At 38.5% G+C, this 22,810-nt stretch overlaps 1 protein-coding gene across 16 annotated transcripts in view; it reads left to right on the top strand.

Annotated features, from left to right (window-relative positions):
- LOC127847484 (sorbin and SH3 domain-containing protein 1-like) overlaps positions 1–22,810 on the top strand; it is a 379,963-nt gene that overhangs the window by 150,779 nt on the left and 206,374 nt on the right. For 14 of the 16 annotated variants that reach the window (XM_052379427.1, XM_052379439.1, XM_052379429.1 and 11 more), the window contains 4 exons: positions 825–881; positions 8,326–8,543; positions 8,769–9,363; positions 13,829–13,882. In XM_052379427.1, coding sequence (XP_052235387.1) covers positions 825–881; positions 8,326–8,543; positions 8,769–9,363; positions 13,829–13,882 — 924 coding nt within the window. The remainder of the gene's footprint in view (positions 1–824; positions 882–8,325; positions 8,544–8,768; positions 9,364–13,828; positions 13,883–22,810) is intronic. The other 2 variants (XM_052379430.1, XM_052379435.1) reach the window with 1 other exon arrangement.

Genomic DNA, 22,810 nt, shown 5'->3' on the forward strand with positions numbered 1-22,810 from the left:
TGTGTGAAGCAAGTGCTGCTGCATAATATGCAGAAATATTACACATAATTTTATTAGACTGGATGCATATGAGATGAAGTGCACTGAGACCTGCCATGTTTCACATGTAGCGTGCATGTATTCCTGTTATAGCCAGGTAGAGCGTGAACAGCATGGTAGTGGGCAACTCATTAGCACTAATTTCATGAAGGTTTAATATTAAATGAATGGTTGTAAAGCATGAAATATGCAATGTAGGTAGATGCATGTATAGATATGGAGTAAGTTTATGATTGTGATCATTCATTCAGAAAGGGATGTTTATGTGATTAGAAAGACTGTGGATATTGGTTAAAAATAGTAATTGTTATCAAATATCATTGTCTCTTGAACTGAAGCTTGTACTTAAGTTTATGTATTAAATAATTTGAATGAGCATATATTGAAATGTACTTATGTTGTAAATGAATTATGAAAGGTTTCTTTTATTGAAGGAGGTTTGATATGTCATGGAGTGTTTTTGAAATGCCAGTTAGATGTTTTAAAACAAATATAAAGAAGAATTAACTATAGGATGAAGGAAGTCTTATAGAAACCAATATAAATATCAAACATTTCTTTTTGTTACATTATTGATATTTGTCAAGTAAATCCATCTTGTTTTAACATGGAATGGACTAATTGATAATAATGTTGTTTCATTATGGAAATTTAAATTTTATTTCCACATTATGAATTCTAAAGTTTGTTCAAATAAGAACAAAGCATATCATGGATAGAACTAGAGATCTGATTTGTAGTGCTAACAGATTTGTGGATTGCGATCTTCTTGTTTCTGTTAACAGCTGGAGAGCCAAGTGATGATGGGAAAGACTCAAGTCTCTCCAGCTTTGATAACTCAGGTAAGGACACTGGTTTTACCACTACTATATGGCCAGGATTTGATAAGCAACCAAAGGGTACTGCTTGTACTCACAATTTATCTTCAGGCTTTGGTAACTCTCGTTTTTTTAACTAAAAGCCACTCGCCCTGCAAAGCTACCATCTGACTTAATCAGGTCTCCCTTACTTGCTTTATGGTGGCCATTAGTTTCACGTTTTTCACAATCACCCCTACCATGATATGATTTATCTACAAATAATTTACGTTTTTTGAGACCTTTTTAGCTCACTTGAGCACAATGTGCTCATAGTGAGCTTTTGTGATCGCTTTTTGGCTGTCGTGCGTTGTGCGGAGTTAACATTTGCCTTGTTAACACCATAGAGCCCACATTTATTGTCTAATCTTCATGAAATTTGGTCAGAAGATTTGTCTCAACAATATCTTGGACGAGTTCGAAAATGGTTACGGTTGCTTGACAAACATGGCTGCCAGGGGACGAGGCATTTTTCCGAATATGGCTGAAGTAAAACCTTGTTAACAATTTAAAGGCCACATTTATTGTGCGATCTGAAACTTAGTCAGAGGATTTGTCCTAATGATATCTTGGATGAGTTTGAAAATGATTCCGGTTGGGTGAAAAACATTGCCCCCAAGGGGCGGGGCATTTCCCTTATATGGCTTTAGTAAAACCTTGTTAACACTCTAGAGATCACATTTATTGTCCAATCATCTTGAAACTTGGTCAGAAGATAAGTCCCAATGATATCTTGGATGAGTTCGAAATTGGTTCAAGTTGTTTGAAAAACATGGCCGCCAGGGGTGGGGTATTTTTCCTTATATTGCTACCTTACATTTAAGATCTAGATGATGTCTAGGTCAAGTTTGAATATGGGTCATGCCAGGTCAAACAGTAGGTCATTGGGTCATTTATGGCGTTTTAAAACATTCAGCATGGTGTCCGCCCTCTAATTCAAGTAGTTTTCATCTGATCTTCACCAATCTTGGTCAGAAGTTTTATCTGGATGATCTTTAGGCCAAGTTCGAACATGTTCCATGCCAGATCAAAACCTAGGTCATGGGGTCACTTAGTACGTTTTACACATTCAGCATGGTGTCCGCTCTATAATTCAAGTAGTTTTCATCTGATCTTCACCACACTTGGTCAGAAGTTGTATCTAGATGATGTGTAGGTCATGTTCAAAGAAGGGCCATGCCGGGTCAAAAACTAGGTCACGGGGTCACTTAGTGCGTTTTAAACATTCATCATCAGGGGTGTGATTTTTCTGCGGATTTCCGCGGATTCGCGGATTTCCACAGATCGGGTTTTCCCGGGGGTCACTTCTGTGATTCGATTTAATTTGTTTTAAAAAATGTGGGGGAGAGGGGGTACCACCGATTCCACGGACGTATTTCATAAGCGGCTCGAAATATCCGCGGCCCGCGAAATCTCTCTGCATTTTACACTGGTAGATTCTGCCTAAGCATTTTTAAAACGAGCGGTATAATTGGCTGTCTTTTCCCAATCTTCCAATTAAAATTGGTTTCTTAAAATGTGTTTGGTATTTCTAAGAGGATTCGTTTGCAAATGGCGTCGTTGTTAAGCGAAAATTAAGATTATTGAAATGATAAATAACAATCGAATTGACGACTGACATCATATAGTTTGATAGGAATAATATAATGTGTTTGTTAACAAAAAAGACTACGTTTTAGATTCAAGCAACACATATTTTGTTTAGAAATGTGCACAGTGAATTTGTGTCACGGTAACCAGTGTTTGCAAATTGGAGTTCCATCTACTCGCGAAGTAAAACAAATTAGAAGAGTATCGTTCGAACATGGAAATAGACAAACATGATTTGATTTATATGTTAGTGGATCTGTGTATAATCAGATTAATATGCATTATTGTGTTTGTCACGCTGTTCAGTTAACTGAAAAAGCATTGAACTGAAGATGTGAAATTCAAGATATTGAAAGGTAAACAAATTAAATACATTAATTTAACTCGGTATAATACATCATTAAAACAAGAAGAACACTCAAGTGTGTTTTTTATATTTAGTCCATTTACTGTAATTCAATACCTTGAAAAACTGCTACTAATGATCACAATAAATACTGTTTACTTTGCATCCTCAGTATGTTTAATGTGAAGTTTAACAGGTTTTTATAAAGAAATATTGTTATGAAGTTCAAGTAGTTGTTTATTTTAATGTTTGTTTTACGGTTTGTCATTCGGTTGTGCGCACCATTCGCATAGTCAAAATCAGTCTACAGAATTTTTCCTCCCCTCTGATTTTACCTCAATCACACCCCTTGATCATAGTGTCCGCTGTATTTTGTGAAGACAACATGCAAAATATTCTGTGACAAAGCTCTTAGTTTTTGTCCCCTACCGGTGAAACCGGAGGGGACTTATGGTTTGCACTCTGTGTGTCCGTCAGTCAGTCAGTCTGTCACACTTTTCTGGATCCTGCGATAACTTGAAAAGTTCTTCATATTTATGTCCCCCACCCACTATAGTGAGGGACATATTGTTTTTGCCCTGTCTGTCTGTTGGTCTGTTGGTCTGTTTGCTCCAACTTTAACATTTGCAATAACTTTTTCAATATTCAAGATAGCAACTTGATAATTGGTATGCATGTGTTTCTCATGGAGCTGCACATTTTGAGTGGTGAAAGGTCAAGGTCATCCTTCAAGGTCAGAGGTCAAATATATGTGGCCAAAATCGCTCATTTTATGAATACTTTTGCAATATTGAAGATAGCAACTTGATATTTGGCATGCATGTGTATCTCATGGAACCGCACATTTTGAGTGGTGAAAGGTCAAGTTCAAGGTCATCCTTCAAGGTCAAAGGTCAAAAAAAATAAATTCAAAGCGGCGCAGAAGGGGACATAGTGTTTCTGACAAACACATTTCTTGTTTTTTCATGAAACTTGAAACATGGATAGATGGCAATATGGAGAGTATGCACGCCATTTCATTGTGTTCCTACGTCAAACAAATAGAAAAATAAAATAAAAATTCTGACAATGGTGGAGTTTGACAGGTAGGGGACCATATTGCTTGACAATAGTCTTGTTGTTCATGATATGTTGATTGTTTGATGTGTTTGAGAAGTTATTAATTTAGAATTCATCCTTTACTGCAGATTTCGTTTGTTTAAATGTGATCTGAACTTAGTTTATCGACATTTATTTAAGATATGGGTTAATTTCAACAAACAAAATCTTTATGATATGCAATAGCCCCTTTACTTTGTAGATTTGGTTTTGGGGGCCAATGAAACATGTATGTTGAATGATATATGGACTGTTCAAACAAATCTGTCTCCCATGCTTCACAGAAAAACAATGGCCTAAATAGTATCTTTTACATTCTAGCTAATTTCTAGCTTATTGAATGTGTCTTCATAAATGGTATGGAAATGGTCCTCATAAACAGTATTGAATAGAAAAAAATAGCTTATAATGCTCAAAGTGTTCTAAGAAGAATTTGGACTGAGGAGCCAGTTAGCTGCTAACAGTATCTCCTGTTCAATTATTTTGCAGAACTAACTGGAGCAAATTAATACACTTCTCTTAATATAAATGCAGGGATTAGTGTAAACAAAGAATTAAATGGAATATTCCTGATAACTTTTGATTACACATGAGAAATGGTATGAGCATGTATTGTTTAAATGAGTAGTGATATTGGAAAACTTCAACAATACTATCACATGGTATTTTCATAGCAATATAACACACAGAACTGTTTGACACAACAGCCAGAAGTCTAAAGATAGGTCACTAGGGCCCATATTCACCGAACAATTCTTAGACTTAATTTATTGCCAAATCTGTATGAAGCTGGATATATTGAACACATTTGAATGAGATCATGTGAGGTCAAAAACTAGGTCATTTGGTTTAAGTTGCTTGTTTATTAAAATTGAAACGTTCAGAGCACGACTTTTCTGCTGAATTTCATGTCCATTGAAAATCATAGTTGCCATGCAGTGGGGGAAGTTTTCCATATGTGGCTATGAAAATGTTTGAACACTTAAGGTCCCATTTTTTACCCACTCTTCATGAAACTTGCGCAGAACATTGACAAATTGTGTGAAAATTATATCTGGATGAATGTTATTGTTTGTTAAAAAATTGCTGCTAGGTGACTGCGCAGTTTTCCTTAAAGCCACACACCTTGAAATGAAGTACATGTTAATTAATACATGTAGATGCAATTAGAAAGTGTGCAAAATTGTCATTAAACTTATAGCCCAGTTAGCAAGTAATTAATTTTTTTAAATTTTAAACCGAAAGAAGGATTTCTATACTTTCTACGTCAATTTCGAAAACGCGATTATTTTTAAATTTTAAAGCGCAAAAAAGACGGATTTCTGCCTTGTAACAAACAGATATATTCTAATTGAGATAGATAAAATTAAATATATAGCTTAGTTAGCAAGTAATTTATTATTTTTCAAACGGTACCTCTTTGAAAACCGAAAGTAGGATTTCTAGACTGATACGTCCATTTCGACAAACGCAATTATTTTTAAATTTTGAAGCGCAAAAGAGACGGATTTATACCTTGTAACCACCAGATATATTCTAATTGGCATAGATAAAGTATTATTCTTATTTATACTTAAATTTACTATGCCATGTTTTTTATTTCAAGGTGTGTGTCTTTAAGTCTATTTTGAAACTTGTGAACATTACCTGCTCAGAACAGTTCAGTTAATTGGTGTTGCAGGATAGTTCCTCAGAGACTTTGGCCTTCTTTTCTATCCAATGTTGAAAATTGTTACAATGTTTATATTGATAATAAATGCCAAGTTTGAATATGGGTCACATGTGCCCTCAAATTTAGTCATGTGGTGCAATCTTCAACAACTAAATACCGTTGAGATTTTAAGGGCCACCATAATTGCCCTCTTGTAATATGAACTTCTCATCAACCAAATGCAAAACAAATATTAAAGAACAATGTTATGGTAACATTAAATCACATTTGTTCTGCATATTATTATTATCCCCCGCCATAGGTGGAGGGATATTGTTTTGGCATTTTTCGTCCGCCCGTCTGTCCATCCGTCTTTCCATCCATCCGTCAGTCCGGAGCCATATCTTGGAAGAGCTTTGGCGGATTTCATTGAAACTTGGTATGAGTATATATATATGGATAAGAGGATGATGTACGCCAAATGGCGTTGTACACCATCTGTTAATAACAGAGTTATGGCCCTTTGTATCTTGAAAAATGCTTTTTTGCGTGTCCGGGGCCATATCTTGGAAGTGCTTTGTAGAGCTGCAACGATTCACCAACAGCTCGATTCGATTTCGATTTCAGACACTCCGATACCGATTTTTTCGATTTGATTCATCTTCAAACCTAGATTTATCATACATTCACTCTTCTGCCTTAAAATAAATATTTCTGTTCAAAAGTGTCGCATACCTAGATATCTTGGGCATTTGTCAAATTGTGTGTTTGTTTGATATAGTTTGGTTGGTTCAACAGTGTTTTAAAAACTGTTGAAAGTGTGTTAAATTAACAGTTGTAAGAAATATTTTGCAAGAAACTGCCAATTGTCTTTCAAACTATGTCAATATTTCAATAGGTAGCAGACCACGGTAGACAAACACTATTATTGATCTCCACCACGCTCAATTCAGAAAACAATGAACCTGCAATCATAAAAACACATTCACTGCACACAAGTAGTCTAAAAATTACGTTTAAGATAAAAAAGAGCATATGGAACCTGTACAGGTGATACTATTGACAAAAAGAAAAGAATGGCAAGGCCGCAAACAGGGGCTTCAAAATCAACTTTTAACTGAGTACGAAAGTGGCTGGGGACGAATTAAAGGTAATGATAGCCTGCTTTTGGAATGATTTTTTTTACACGCAAAACATAGCACAACCGATCAAACCATGAATAAATACCACGTATCCAGGTGGTTTTCGCGCAATACTTCACAGCTTGACCCTACTAGAGATTCCAGCTTAAAAAGAACCCAAAATACAATATGCCTACTGCAGTTGTCCTTCCCGAGTAACAAAGAACACAACAACAACAAGAGGTCCTGACCCCACAGTTTCGCATTTGAAAATGGTCATATTCTTAGGATTTTATGAAATTTTGGGGTATAATAAGACCTATATCCTCAAATTTGGCGATGAAACCTACCCTTTACCAATATTTCACTTTTTGACCGGGGCCATTTCGCATATTTCTGCTTCCTACCGTGTACTGCTACCATAAAACAAGAATAGCAAATTAGGACTCAATTTTAATATCAAAAACTTCTGACTAGAAGATTGTGTTGAATACACAATAATATAAAATTAAATAAATAATCATAAGAACATCTTGAATCAGTGGAGCGAAAGGACTATCACTTTTATACTTATATCCAAAACCACTACAAGCATGTCTACCATTGTGCCGTGACAGCATCACCTGTTACCTGTAGGACAAAGCACATTCTCTAATAAACTTAACAAATTCCCAACAGAAACAGAACTACTTTTCTGGCTGGCAACTTGCGTAGTTGCACTTGTGCAACCTCTTAGTCTTGCTAAATCAACGTTATGTTTGCATCCGTGAAGCACAGTTTACACTTTGCTTTATCGGGAGGGCTACCATCCCGTAACCCAAAATACTGCCACACTTTTGATTTTAGCTTCTTAGGCGCATCTGATAATTTAAATGCGTCAGCCACAACTTGTTCAGCCATTTTGACGCTTTTTCCGAAAGTAGACCGTAACGCTCTTATTGATTGGATGACAAAAGTAATAAGCAGCCAATCGCGCGCGTCGTAATTACAGGTAAGGATAAAACCTACACCTTCCCGTATTAAATAGTCAGAATACAGCGAGCTTTACGTATCTATGTATATATATATGTCTATATGTTAAAGAATCGAATCGATTGCTAGGTTTGGTATCATAATCGAATCGACGCATTTGGAACCGATTTTGGATGCATCGGATCGAATCGTTGCAGCTCTAGTGCTTTGGCGGATTTCTTTGAAACTTGGTATGAGTATATATAAATGGATCAGAGGATGATGCACACAAAATTGAATTGTACACCATCTGTTAATAACAGAGTTATGGCCCTTTGTATCTTGAAAAAATGCTTTTTTGAGTGTCAAATAAAACACTTTTGTGTCGAGAAGCATATTGGCGGGGGATATCAATTCAACGAATTTGCTTGTTATAGATAGACATGCCTCTTACCTTACTCAGTGCATATGCCATGGCTTTCAAGCGTTTCCAAGCTTATGCATTGTAAGTGCCTTTTGCAAATAAAAAAACATTTCTACTTTACTTTTTCAGAAAATCTTTTCATTAGAATTTCTTGCTTTTTTTCAAAAGTATTGAACATATATAGCTACTCATGTGTGTATAGACTGTGTATGATACTAGCAGTACAAGGAAACTGTAATCTGTTTCAGCCATGTGGAATCCAGGGTTGAACCTCTCCACTCCAGAGCCCCATCCCCTACATGCTCACCACAGTGTGGGGTCAGACTCAGGCTCTAGAGTGGGGTCAGATGGCCCTTCTCTCAAAGAAGTGCCCCAGAAGTGGACCCCTGGTGGCTTGACTGTCCTTGGACCCAAAGGCTACAGACCCATCAAACCTGACTTTACTCGACCGCCAGAACACTCACAGGTAACTACACTGCCAGCAAGGGCATACATGGCATGTGCACTGACATAAAATTATCTTTACCATGATAAATTTGAATATATCCATTTATGTATTTATTTATGTGGGAGCTCTGGAAATTGCGTGTCAATGTAAGTCAATTTTTCAATAGAGAGAATACAAAATAAGCTATGACAGCAGTATTAGTTAGGTTACTTTCATACTAGAAGTTGGTTCTACTGTCTGCAGGTCTCCAGTCCTGCAACTGTCAAGATGCCTAAACCAGAGGACCTTTCTTCATTGACCCCCTCTGAGAGCACTGAGCCAAACAGTCAGTCCCAGCCCAAGAGTGCTTTATTCTACAACCCCCCCTCCCCTGTCCAGCAGACTGAACCCTTGGATAACCTGGTCAAATATCAACCAGATCTAATACAGAATGGTAGTCATGGGTTATCTCGTATACAGAACAGTAGATCTAATTTTAGCATAGACTCAACCTTCCTACCGCAATCTAGTGTGCAAAGTTCATCAGGAGTATCATCATTACCCTTACAACACCAACAGCATATTGAAGGGAAAGGAAACGTGTCAATGTTAACGGGCCCCTGGTCCCAGACCTCCTCTTCACCCCAGCCAACGGGCCCCTGGTCCCAGACCTCCTCTTCACCCCAGCCTAGCTCAGGAGATGCTCATGTCTCAACCAGCATGGTGCACGTAAAGGAGGAGCCCAGTCGCCTACCCCTCACACAGAATGTCTCCACCAGCATGGTGCACGTAAAGGAGGAGCCCAGTCGCCTACCCCTCACACAGAACCCTTATATCACCCTGCTGCAGAAAAACAGAGGTGAGCAACCTACAAGGGGCCAACTATCCAACTAACCAAGCATGTACCATAGTTTTAACATTTATGAAAACATTTTCAGTATTGATATTCTTGTATGATTCCCTGATAACGAGCATCTCTTGATATTGATCATTTTGTTTACATTAAAAATGTGGCTCTTGATTACTTCACAGGCAAGCGCTCCAAGTATTTTATTTCACTAACATTACTAAGCTTGAAAATAAATACAAACACAACCAAAATGAGGAAAAAACAGGTGTAATGGCATTTCAAAATGTTACTTCAACTAAAATAATCCAAAGTTACTCATATTCTGAACTTTTTATTGGTCCACTTCATTAAATTTTCTGCAAAGTGAAGCTGACAATGGCACTACTGTAGTGGTAAAACAACACTTACAAAAATACTCTCATTTTCTCTTCATTTAAAAAAAAAGTTGCCTAAAACAGTTTTCACATGGCTTTAATGGGAATTAAAGAATATTTGAAGGTAAATCGTTTATTGCTGAATTTATTGTCTTAATTTTGAAATTGTTTTATATGTTTTCTTAACCGCTCAATACATGGTAATCAGAAGATATAATAAATATTAATCAAGAAAATAAATAACAAAATTGCTAAATTGAAAGAAAAATCCTACATAAAACTGTATGTATATTTGGGTTAGAATACTAAGATGTTGGTCATTAAATTGTTTTTTATGCCTCCCTTCGAAGAAGAGGGGGTATATTGCTTTGCTCATTTCGGTCTGTCGGTCCGTCCACCAGGTGGTTGTCAGATGATAACTCAAGAACGCTTGGGCCTAGGATCATGAAACTTCATAGGTACATTGATCATGACTCGCAGATGACCCCTATTGATTTTGAGGTCACTAGGTCAAAGGTCAAGGTCACGGTGACCCGAAATAGTAAAATGGTTTTTGGATGATAACTCAAGAATGCATACACGGCCAACAGGGCGAACTCTGAACAATATAACTGAAGCAACTGGTCTGTAATCCTAAATCTATAATTATCAGTCCAATGAAACATAATCCTTTGAGTAAAATAAAGTGGATAAGTAAAAATATTATCAGAATATGATTTTTTTGTATATTAAATATTGTGTTAATGTTTAATTTTGTTGATTAATATAAATATAAGCAGGACAGGGGAGGTAATACACTATTATATCTTTCTTATATACAGGGGAAACAAATGCAATAAGTTAAAATTTCATGTTTAATGAATAGAGGATATCACCCCCCCCATTTTTTTTTAAACATCATCTAATAAATAACCACACCCCACATTAAACCCCCCCTCTCACCCCCCTACCCCCCACCCCCCCTACCCCCCCACCCCCCATTTTTTTAAACATCTAATAAATAACCCCACCCCACATTATACCCCCCTCTCACTCCCCCCTTACCCCCACCCCCCATTTTTTTATACATCTAATAAATTACCACACCCCACATTATACCCCCCTCTCACTCCCCCTACCCCCCCCTTACCCCCCCACCCCCCAATTTTTTTTTAAACATCTTATAAATTACCCCACCCCACATTTTTACCACCCCTCTCACCCCCCACCCCCCTACCCCCCACCCCCCCAATTTTTTTTTTGTTAAACATCTTATAAATTACCCCACCCCACATTATATACCCCCCTCTCACCCCCTACCCCCCCACCGCCCACCCCCCCAACCCCCCAATTTTTTTTATAAACATCTTATAAATTACCACACACCCACATTATACCCCCTCTCAACCCCCCCCACCCCCCCCTAACCCCCACCCCCCACCCCCCTACCCCCCACCCCCCAAATTTTTTTTTTTTTAAACATCAAATAAATTACCACACCCCACATTATACCCCCCTCTCACCCCCACCCCCTACCCCCCACCCCCCTACCAACCACATCCCCTACCCCACCCACCCCCACCCCCCAATTTTTTTTTTTTATTAAACATCTTATAAATTACCACAAACCACATTATCCCCCCTCTCTACACCCCCCACCCCCCCTACCCCACCCCTACCCCCCACCCCCCTACCCCCCCACCCCCCCACCCCACCCCAGCCCCCATTTTTTTTTAAAACATCTTATAAATTAACCAACCACACCCATTAATACCCCCCCTCTCACCCCCCCACCCCCCACCCCCCACCCCCCCCCGCCCCCACCCAACACCCCCCCCCCTAATACCCCCCCCCCCAACCCACTAAAACATACCCCCCTACTCCCCCCTACCCCCCCCACCCCCCCCCACCCCCCCCCACCCACCCCCCCCCACCCCACCCCCGCCCACCCCACACCCCCCCCCCCCAATTTTTTTTTAAACATCTATAATTACCACACCCACATTATACCCCCCTCTCACTCCCCCCCCTACCCCCCCCCCCCCCCTACCCACCCCCCCCACCCCCCCCCCCCCCCCCCACCCCCCCATTTTTTTTAAACATCTTATAAATTACCACACCCCCACATTATACCCCCCTACCCCCCACCCCCCCCCCCAACCCACAACCCCCCCAATTTTTTTTAAACATCTATTAAATTACCCACACCCCACATTATACCCCCTCTCACTCCCCCTACCCCCCCCCCCACACCCCCCACCCCCCACCCCCCCCCCCAATTTTTTTTTTTTAACATCTCATAAATAACCCCACCCCACATTATTACCCCCTCTCACCCCCACCCACCCCCTACCCCCCCACCTCCCCCCCCAATTTTTTTTTTGAACATCTTATAAATTACCCACACCCCACATTATTACCCCCTCTCACCTACCCCCCCCCACCACCCCCTATTTTTTTTTAAACATATTATAAATAACCCCACCCGCACATTATACCCCCCTCTCACCCCCCGCCCCCCTACCCCCCATCCCCCGCCCAATTTTTTTTTTGTTTAAACATCTAATAAATTACCACACACCCCACATTATTAGTACCCCCCCTCTCACCTTCCCACCCCCCTACCCCCCCCCCCACCCCCAATTTTTTTGTTGTAAACATCTTATAAATGACCACAGACCCCACATTATACGCCCCCTCTCACCCCCACCCCCCCTAACCCCCCCCCCACCCCCCCCCCATACCCCCCCATCCCCCCCCCCAATTTTTTTTTTTTTTAAACATCTAATAAATTACCACACCCCACATTATACCCCCTCTCACTCCCCCCTACCCCCCACCCACCCCCCACCCCCCCCCCCCCCATTTTTTTTTTTTAAACATCTTAAATACCACACCCCACAGTATACCACCATACCCCCCACCCCCACCCCCCACCCCTAATACCACCTACCCCCCTACCATAAATACCCCCCCTACCCCCACCCCCCCCCTTCCCCCCCCCCCCCCCCATCCCCCCCACCTCCCCCGCATTTTTTTTTTTTTAAACATCTATTAAATTATGACCACACCCCACTTATAACCAACCCCCCATCGCACTCCCCCCCTAACCCCCCCCTCCTCCGCCCCCCGCCCCCCCCCCCCCCCCCCCCCCCACACCATTTTTTTTTTTTTAACATCTAATAAATAACCCCACCCCACATTATTACCCCCTCTCACCCCCACCCCCCACCCCCTACCCCCCCCCACCCCCCCCCAAATAAATTTTTTTTTTTTAAACATCTTATAAATACACACCCCACCACATGATACCACCCTCCACCCCCCTCCCCCCTACCCCCCACCCCCCCCCCCATTTTTTTTTTTAAACATCTTATAAATTACCACACCCCACATTATTACCCCCTCTCACCTCCCCACCCCCCCTACCCCCCCCCACCCCCCCCCATTTTTGTTGAAACATTTTATAAATAACCCCACCCCACATTATACCCCCCTCTCACCCCCCAACCCCCCACCCCCCACCCAATTTTTTTTTAAACATCTAAATTACCACACACCACATTTTACCCCCCTCTCACTCCCCCTACCCCCCCCCCCCCCCTACACCCCCCCCCCCCCCCCCCCCCCCCCCCCCTTGATCATGACTGGCAGATAACCCCTATTGATTTTCAGGTCACTAGGTCAAAGGTCAAGGTCACAGTGACTCGAAATAGTACAATGGTTTCCGGATGATTACTTACATTAGGTCAAGGTCACAGTGACAAAAAACGTATTCACACAATGGCTGCCACTACAACTGACAGCCCATATGGGGGGCATGCATGTTTTACAAACAGCCCTTGTTTTGTTAAACAATCCAATAATTATAAAGTGAAGTGATTTGCCTTGTGCGTGTGATAAAAGTTTGCCCTTTTCATGCATGTTGTGGATATGTAGAATTTAATATATTGTATGGTTTGTGAAAGACAAGATATGTAAAGAAATCAAATTTTTTGCTGATATACTAGAAAAGGTAATGTTTTCACCAATAGATATGTCCTTTAATCTTAACTTTGGCTGTATTCTATCAGACGGATTGATACTAAAATATTTTGCTTATGTTCAATAATAATTTCTAGATGAAGAACAGGAAATAACATTTCAAGGGTCAAAACGACCTGAACAGGGTCAAGGTAAGAGGCCTTTAGTGCGTTCAGTTACAGCGAACGTTCGCTATAGTTCGCGAACGGTCGCGAACGTTCGCTACTGAACGCTCGGTTCGCCGCGAACGTTCGCGAACCGAAGCGAACCCTCTTGGGAGGTAGTTCGCTATAGTTCGCTAGCGAAACCAAGATGGCGGACAAATAAATATGTTGTATTTGTTCAGTGTAACTTCGATATTGTTTCCTTTTTTTGTAGTACAAAAATGAATTGAACAATAAACAAAGTGTATATGAGGTTATGGGGATTCCGATAATGACGTCGCGTTTGCGCATCCTCAAATTTTGGCCGTCAACACTGCGGCCATTCTGCTTTTGTTTGCGTTTGATGATCCGCATCGTGATAAGATTTCACTCATATTCGAAACCCTTTTAAGAACAACAAAATACTCAGAAATTGAAATTCTTTCAGATTAAATAGAAATCAATGAATGAACACAAATAAGGACGAAAACAAACAACAAATTGATTGATTTTATGTAATCAACATAAAGAAACTATTTGAACCTATATGTCCGTAAAAACTGACCTTGTTGGAGATTAACTAAATCCTCTTGATACATGTAAATGTTTTTATTTAATTGTTCACACCAATTTTGACACTCCTTATTTCAGCATGTTTAACCACCCATTGTTTAATTGCCCCTTCATCACAAACCGATTATCTCGATATGATCGGATACTGTCCAGACAATAACTAAGAAAACAGGGTGTCATAAACCCAGGGACCTATATTTGTATGACTCAGTATGGGGTCTTTAACCACATGTGTCTGGTCATTAAACACAATTTATGATACCTCCGTGTCATCTCTTGGCATATTAAGCCAGGGACCTGTATACCTGTTTGTATAGGTCCCTGATTAAGCCAAACACTTAACAGTTGCTTTAATAAAACATTTGAACATATTTAAAAAATAGGACTTTGTCCGAAATGGATTAACAGGAACTATTAAGTATGTATATTAACCAGTTTAAACATAACACTAAAGTGTTTTATAATGAAATACATTTAAAATATTGTAGAAATTTACTGTTACACAATTATCGTATTTAACGGGTACCTGCAAATGTAAACTCCGATGTTATAACGTGTAAAGATCGTGCGTTTTTGCAGTGTTCGAAACATCATCGTGAAAACAGGCAATCGCGTTTGATCATAATACGGATATAAAATACTTGGGTAAAATAAATGTATAGATTATGGTATAATAAAATGCCAGATTTGTATCCCTCATTATCACTACAATAAGTTTTCAATATAGATGTGCATTCAAAGACAGTTCAATTCGCAAAATATGCAGGTGTTTTTTTCCATTTGAATGCTACAATTTATTAATATTTTCATTAAATGTAAACGAAACGAAAATTCATTCAATGTAAAAGAAAATAACAACTACATTTGAAGATTGTAATGTATTGCGCTATTTTAGGGCTTTGTTTTATAACTGATTCAATGTACCTCTTACACTAAATTTCGATCGCTAATGAAAAATAACACTATCGCATCCACACCACTTATAATTATAATCAAAATATTATAGGTTTTATTATTTTTGAAATATCTGTTAGATAAGTACTTTCTGTGTTATTAGCGATTTCCGCCATCAACATCGCAATCAATTTTCTGGGAGCCGCCATCTTGAAACGTTCGCGCCGAACTTATCGTTCAATAAGACCGAATCGCAAACGAACCATCATTGGCGAACGTTCGCTGTAACTGAACGCACTACTTGGCAAACTAACTGTTAGTCTCCTCTAGACCAACTGAATTATATGTGTGAAACTCATCTTATTATAGTACACTGCAATTCCGTTATATCGCGGTCTTTTATAATTATATAGCGTTGTCCAATATATCGCGAGTCAGCCATGGACACCATTTTTTTCACTCACTTTAATTTTCTGTGTAATCCGACATTCATAAATCCAGTTTGGTCAAGATTATTTACATTCGTTGCGCACCACATTCATGCTTTTGTAGTTCGACAAACAACCCCACTTGCCCAACATCAAAGCTAATTTCACATGTCACCTTGAATTTGCTTTGAATTGACATGATGCCATCTGTCAATTACTTTCTTCTTGAAAATCATATAAGTGGTGCTCAGGCTGCTGAATACACTCAGTCCCCACATGAAGGTGTATGCAGTAACTGGAAATGAAACAGATCAAACTGACCTATCTCAAAAACCTTTACGCGTGAATTACAGCATGAAACTCATGTTTTTAATTCAGAAGAAGAAAAGTTTGCAGAGTTTTTATGCCCCCGGATAGAAAGATCAGGGGTATATTGTTTTTGGCCTGTCTGTCATTGTATGTGTGTGTCCCAAACTTTAACCAAAACTTTAACCTTGGTCAAAACTTTTGCAATATTCAAGATAGCAACTTGATATTTGGCATGCATGTGTATCTCAGGAGCTGCATATTTTGAGTGGTGAAAGGTCAAGGTCATCCTTCAAGGTCAAAGGTAAAAAAAAAACAAATTCAAAAACTTTAACCAAAACTTTAACCTTCTTCATAACTTTTGCAATATTGAAGATAGCAACTTGATATTTGGCATGCATGTGTATCTCATGGAGCTGCAAGTTTTGAGTGGTGAAAGGTCAAGGTTATCCTTCAAGGTCAAAGGTCAAATTTATGGCTTCAAAGCGGCGCAATAGGGGTATTGTGTTTCTGACAAACACATCTTTGTTTGCACTACAATTTTTTTATCCAAAATTTAAGATCTTAAGAGTGAGTTGTCTCCCATGCGCTACATGAGGTCCAACTTTAGCATGCAACTTAATCAGTACAAAGGGTTAACAGGAAATGTACGAAGATAGTTTATTTGCGGCTAGATCTTTCGTTTCGTTAACAATAAAAAATGGCAATGCTTTTTGGATGACTAATTTTATTATACACATTTTAAATACTTACATGGAATATTGTTTTTATGTTAAACAAAAGTATAACACATGGATATAGTGCATATTGTTACTATAAATAGTAACAAAATGACGTCGCGAGCGAAATAGTAACAAAATGACGTCGCGAGCGGGACGTTATTTGTATCTAGTGGTCCAATATAAATAATATCTGCCCCCTTAGCCGGGCCAATTTTTCATATAAGAAAAGAATCGGATCATGTGACTTCAACTGAACAAAATTCAGTCCACATTCAGTCTTAGCCAACTGTGATCAATTAAATTAAGCCAGTACAACTTGACAAAAGAATCCAACATAGTTATAATGACACGTGGCACACAATTTGGATAATACAAATATCTATGAAAACTGAAACTCTTTTTAACATAAGATTGATGCCTCTATTTGAGCTTTAACAGGATTCATCAAACAGCAAAATTTATAGTAAAATACACACATACCTCGATGACAACTTTAATCTGATGCTTATAACAAATAAAATATTGTCCGATCTTCATGACATTTGATCAGAACATTTGTGCCAATGAAATCTTGGACAAGTTTGATATTGGTTCCAGTTGGTTGACAAACATGGCCACAAGGGGGCGGGGCATGTTTTAGTCCATATATGGCTAAAGTATAACCTAGTTAACACTCAAGAGGCTACATTTATTCTCGATCTTCATGAAATTTGGTCAGAAAATTTGTACCAATTATATCTTGGGCGAGTTCGAAAATTGTTTCCGTTGGTTGAAAAACATGGCCACCAGGGGGGCGGGACATTTCTCCTTATATGGCTTTAATAAAACCTTGTTACACTCTAGAGGCAATATTCATTTGTCAGATCATCATGAAACTTAGTCAGAAGATTTGTCCTGATGATATCTTGGAGTTCTAAAATGGTTCTGATTGCTTGAAAAACATGGCCGGCAGGAGGTAGGGCATTTTTCCTAAAATGGCAATATATAGCTAAAGTAAAACCTTGTTAACACTGTAGAGGCCACATTTATTGTCCTGTCATCATGAAACTTGGTTAGAAGATTGCCCTAATGATATCTTGGATGAGTTTGAAAATAGTTCCGGTTGGTTGAAAAACATGGCTGCTAGGGGGCAGGGCATTTTTTCTTAGATGGCATTTGTGAAACCTTGTTAACACTCTAGAGGCCACATTATTTGTCCGGTCTTCATGAAACTTGGTCAGAAGATTTGTCCCAATGATATCTTGGACAAGTTCGAAAAACGGTCCGGTTGGTTGAAAAACATGGCCAGTTGGGGGCGGGGCATTTCTCCTTATATGGCAATGAATAAAACTTTGTTACACTCTAAAAGTCAGATTTATAGTCCAATCTTCATGAAACTTGGTCAGAACATAATGATATCTTGGATATGTTCAAAAATTGTTCTGGTCTGTTGAAATAGGTGGCCGCCAGGGAGCGGGGAATTTATCCTTATATGGCTATAGTAAAACCTTGTAAGATACATATATATATTTTTTTCACTCTTCATGAAAGTTGACATCTTGGGCTGCACAGAACAGGTCAGTTCCTTTAAATCTCAGGTGAGCGACTTTAAGCCTTTCAGGCCCTCTTGTTTAAACGATTGAATCGAATGCAAACCACTGTCACCAAAAACGAGATTTACACAAATCAAATGAGTTGTCTGGGCAATTCCTATTGTTGAAACTTCAAATTATGCATGGCAAATACACAATCCAAAATATGATTTGGATTAGTTTGATGCTTAAAAATATGTCACTGTTTAATAAAAACCCTGTATGTCCGAATTGTTGTCCCTAAAATCCAGAAAGTCAAGGTAAAACTTGTGTGTTTTGTCACAGAAATTATGTCACATGAGATACGTCATAAATTGCGTAATCAATTAGATGAAAATAAACATACGGAAAGCTGGTTCTGTAATAAATTTAAGTGAAGGAACAAAAAAGAATGATATGTAATATAAACGATAACATATTGTAGAGCTGGGCCGGATGTCTATAATCGGCCCTAGCCCCTCAATTGCCCTCAGGCCAAAGGCCTTAGGGCAGTTATGCCCGCAGCAGGCTGATTATAGACGTCTGGCCCAGCTCTGCGGTGTGTTATTGTGTAAATAACACGTAATGCAATAAGGTAGATAAATAGCGTCTTTTGCGATTGCCATACTATGCTTATCCATACATTTACATGTATGAATGACCTGACAAGTTATATTGCGATCCGGATATATTGCGATCCACGATCCCATGAACCGCAATATAAAAGAGTTGCAGTGAAATCCAATAAGCTGATTTATTATTTCATTTTTCTTATCTTTTTTTACGTATAGATATTGTAGTGCAATTTTGTTCAGTTTGTACTTTGTTGCTTAAGTATGGATTGTTGTCTATTTGAATGCAAACTCTGAATGCAGACTAAGACTGATGTTCTTGTTAGGTGTGTGATATAGCTCACATGCACGCTTGCCATGCATATCTTTGGACAAGAAGACTTTACAAACAGTTATACATATAAAACATAGCTTGTTTAGAATAGAAATGTAACACTTAATGCCATGTTTTTCATGAAATTATTGAAATGTTATTTTATGAAGAAAATGAGTTGCATTTTCATGAAAGAGTTGTCACCATTTGTAACATTCCCCTTAGTAAACTAAAGTATTTGTGTTTTTAGCAATTGCTTAACTAATGTACAAAAGATTTTATTAAATGAAGAATAATTTTGTAATATAATTACATCTGATTATATCTGAAAATTAATTGTGATTTTAAAACTCAATATTGTGATATAATTGCATATTGACCAATAAGCTCTCAAAAATAACTTGAATTTAAATTTATCAGAAATAGTTTTGCCAATTGTTAGCAATACAAAAGTAGTACAATAAGCTGCTATCACTGTACGGGGAGGTCTTCAGGGTGTAGACCTATCATTGTACGGGGAGGTCTTCAGGGTATAGACCTATCATTGTACAGGGAGGTCTTCAGGGTGTAGACCTATCATTGTACGGGGAGGTCTTCAGGGTGTAGACCTATCATTGTACGGGGAGGTCTTCAGGGTGTAGACCTATCATTGTACATGGAGGTCTTCAGGGTGTAGACCTATCAATGTACGGGGAGGTCTTCAGGGTGTAGACCTATCATTGCACGGGTAGGTCTTCAGGGTGTAGACCTATCATTGTACATGGAGGTCTTCAGGGTGTAGACCTATCATTGTACGGGGAGGTCTTCAGGGTGTAGACACTTTCCTATCATTGTACGGGGAGGTCTTCAGGGTGTAGACCTATCATTGTACATGGAGGTCTTCAGGGTGTAGACCTATCAATGTACATGGAGGTCTTCAGGGTGTAGACCTATCATTGCACGGGTAGGTCTTCAGGGTGTAGACCTATCATTGTACATGGAGGTCTTCAGGGTGTAGACCTATCATTGCACGGGTAGGTCTTCAGGGTGTAGACCTATCATTGTACATGGAGGTCTTCAGGGTGTAGACACTTTCCTATCATTGTACGGGGAGGTCTTCAGGGTGTAGACACTTTCCTATCATTGTACGGGGAGGTCTTCAGGGTGTAGACACTTTCCTATCATTGTACTGGGAGGTCTTCAGGGTGTAGACACTTTCCTATCATTGTACTGGGAGGTCTTCAGGGTGTAGACACTTTCCTATCATTGTACGGGGAGGTCTTCAGGGTGTAGACACTTTCCTATCATTGTACGGGGAGGTCTTCAGGGTGTAGACACTGTTCTATCATTGTACTGGGAGGTCTTCAGGGTGTAGACACTTTCCTATCATTGTACTGGGAGGTCTTCAGGGTGTATACACTTTCCTATCATTGTACGGGGAGGTCTTCAGGGTGTAGACACTTTCTTTACTGCACAGCAGTTGTAAACAATGGGTCTGGATCCCTTCACAGTTCGTATTATTCCGCCTGACATAGAAATTTGATTAATGTGTATTTAAAACAAGTGTATTAATTAATTATAAAATGAAGACTAAAACTATGCTTATATGTGCTGGTACAAACATAAAACTTAAATGTGATTTTATAAGTGTTTAAAATATGGTCCCTGTTCATTGTCTATGTATTTATTTCATTCCTATTGCATAATATGAGCCATATTTTGGATTTAGGGAAAGGTCCTTTTAAGAAACCATGTGATTTGTAGTGTTTTAAAGTTTGGTATAAGTACTTAAATAATGTTCCAAACTCTACATACCCAAGGTATGGCTGCCTTATATAATAATCTTAAGGTGGTTCAACATTTACTTTATTATGGCATAGATAACAACAAACACAAACAACCTTAGCACATGAATGGTTCTATTATCTTTTACATCTAAGTGGATTTGTTTGCTCAGATCAAGTATCTGGTCAGTACAGAAGTCTACATTCTTCTATTTAAACCCCCATTCATCTTGTTGGTAGTGAACAGAGTTACCCTTTTTTAATTGAATTGTAATTTGCTGTATTAAAAATGCCTCTCTCAAAGCTATTTTGAGAAACAAACATAGGTATGAGTTAACAACTGCTAGGGCATTAATTTTACTCTGAAGATAAGATTATGCTTATGTAGGGTTTAGACTGAAAGGTTGTAGTAAATTGGACTTAACTTCTTCAGCTTTGAGGTAGTATTTAGTATGCCTATATTGAAACTGTGCCTATTTGAGATTAGAGCAAAACCAACTTTTTTGGAAGGAAATACATCAAGTGTGAAGCCATATACAGTGTCAGTGCAAATTGTCCTGTTGCAAATATACCAGGTAGATTTATTTGGAGTAGTGAGTTGTCAGTTTGATGTTGAAATATTGCAAGTGTGTGTCACTTGTTTACCTGTCAGGATTATGTTAAGTGATATTGGTGACTTATTAATAACAAACATTTTTGTTACATGGCAGTGAGCAATATTAAACATCATGGACCTTTAAAAAAAATTGTATAAATAGCAACAAGTGTATTGTAATTTGCCTAGTTTATCGATTAATTTTGCTCCAACTTTATCAAGACTGTTGAATGGATTATTTACATTTCCAGAGGTGAGATATATTTAAAGTTGTTGAAGGGTTGACAGATCAGTGATTTTTTTGCTTTTTTTTGTTACAGCCTGTGGCATTTGGATTGGGAAAATTAGCGCGATAAACCATGAAATTGGGAAAAATAGCGTGATAAACCATGAAATTGGGAAACATTATAAATATGATTATAAGAACAGAATAAAAATTGCTAAGTTCATGTTTGACAGCATTTTTGTATTATAAAGTGTTGCATTCATGTCTTCTTACAACGTTTAGTTAATATCCTTCCACATGGATTTTAAACTTGCAATAATCTATAGATTCTTCAATATATATGTACCATTATGATTTAATCATAATCTCTTTAAGAGAATGAATTTAATTCAGGATGTTTTTTAAAGTAAAATATGATATGGTGAAAACATTAACAAATATTAACAAAGATGCTTAAGTGTTCTTGCTGTGTTAATGTTGTATTAAATGGAGCTAAAATAATACATTTCATTTGTTTACCTTTTAATATCTTGCACAATTGACATCCTCAGTTCAATGCCATTTCACCAAACTATATAATACAGCGTGACAAACATAATAAAGCAGAATATGCATATAACTCTGATTATACACAGATCCACTAACATATAAATCAAATCATGTTTGTCTCTTTCCATTTTCGAACGATACCCATCTTAAATGCTTTAACTTTGTGAGTAAACTAACTCCAATTTCCCAACACATATTTCCGTGACACACATTCACTGTGAAGATTTCTAATAAATATTTGTTGTTGTTCATCTCAAACGTAGTATTTTGCGTTAATTGACACACACATTGAATTATCTCCTCATAACCATGTGATGTCCGCTGTTAATTTAAGTGTTATTTATCATTTTCGCTGCTCATCGCAAACTTCTCATCTGCTTGCCGCCATCTTGGACGTGTGTAAAAAACAGGCGTTAACAATCGGGATACATCGACTATCGACGGTA

The sequence above is a fragment of the Dreissena polymorpha genome, chromosome 10 (assembly GCF_020536995.1).
Source record: "Dreissena polymorpha isolate Duluth1 chromosome 10, UMN_Dpol_1.0, whole genome shotgun sequence".
NCBI classification, from domain to species: domain Eukaryota; kingdom Metazoa; phylum Mollusca; class Bivalvia; order Myida; family Dreissenidae; genus Dreissena; species Dreissena polymorpha.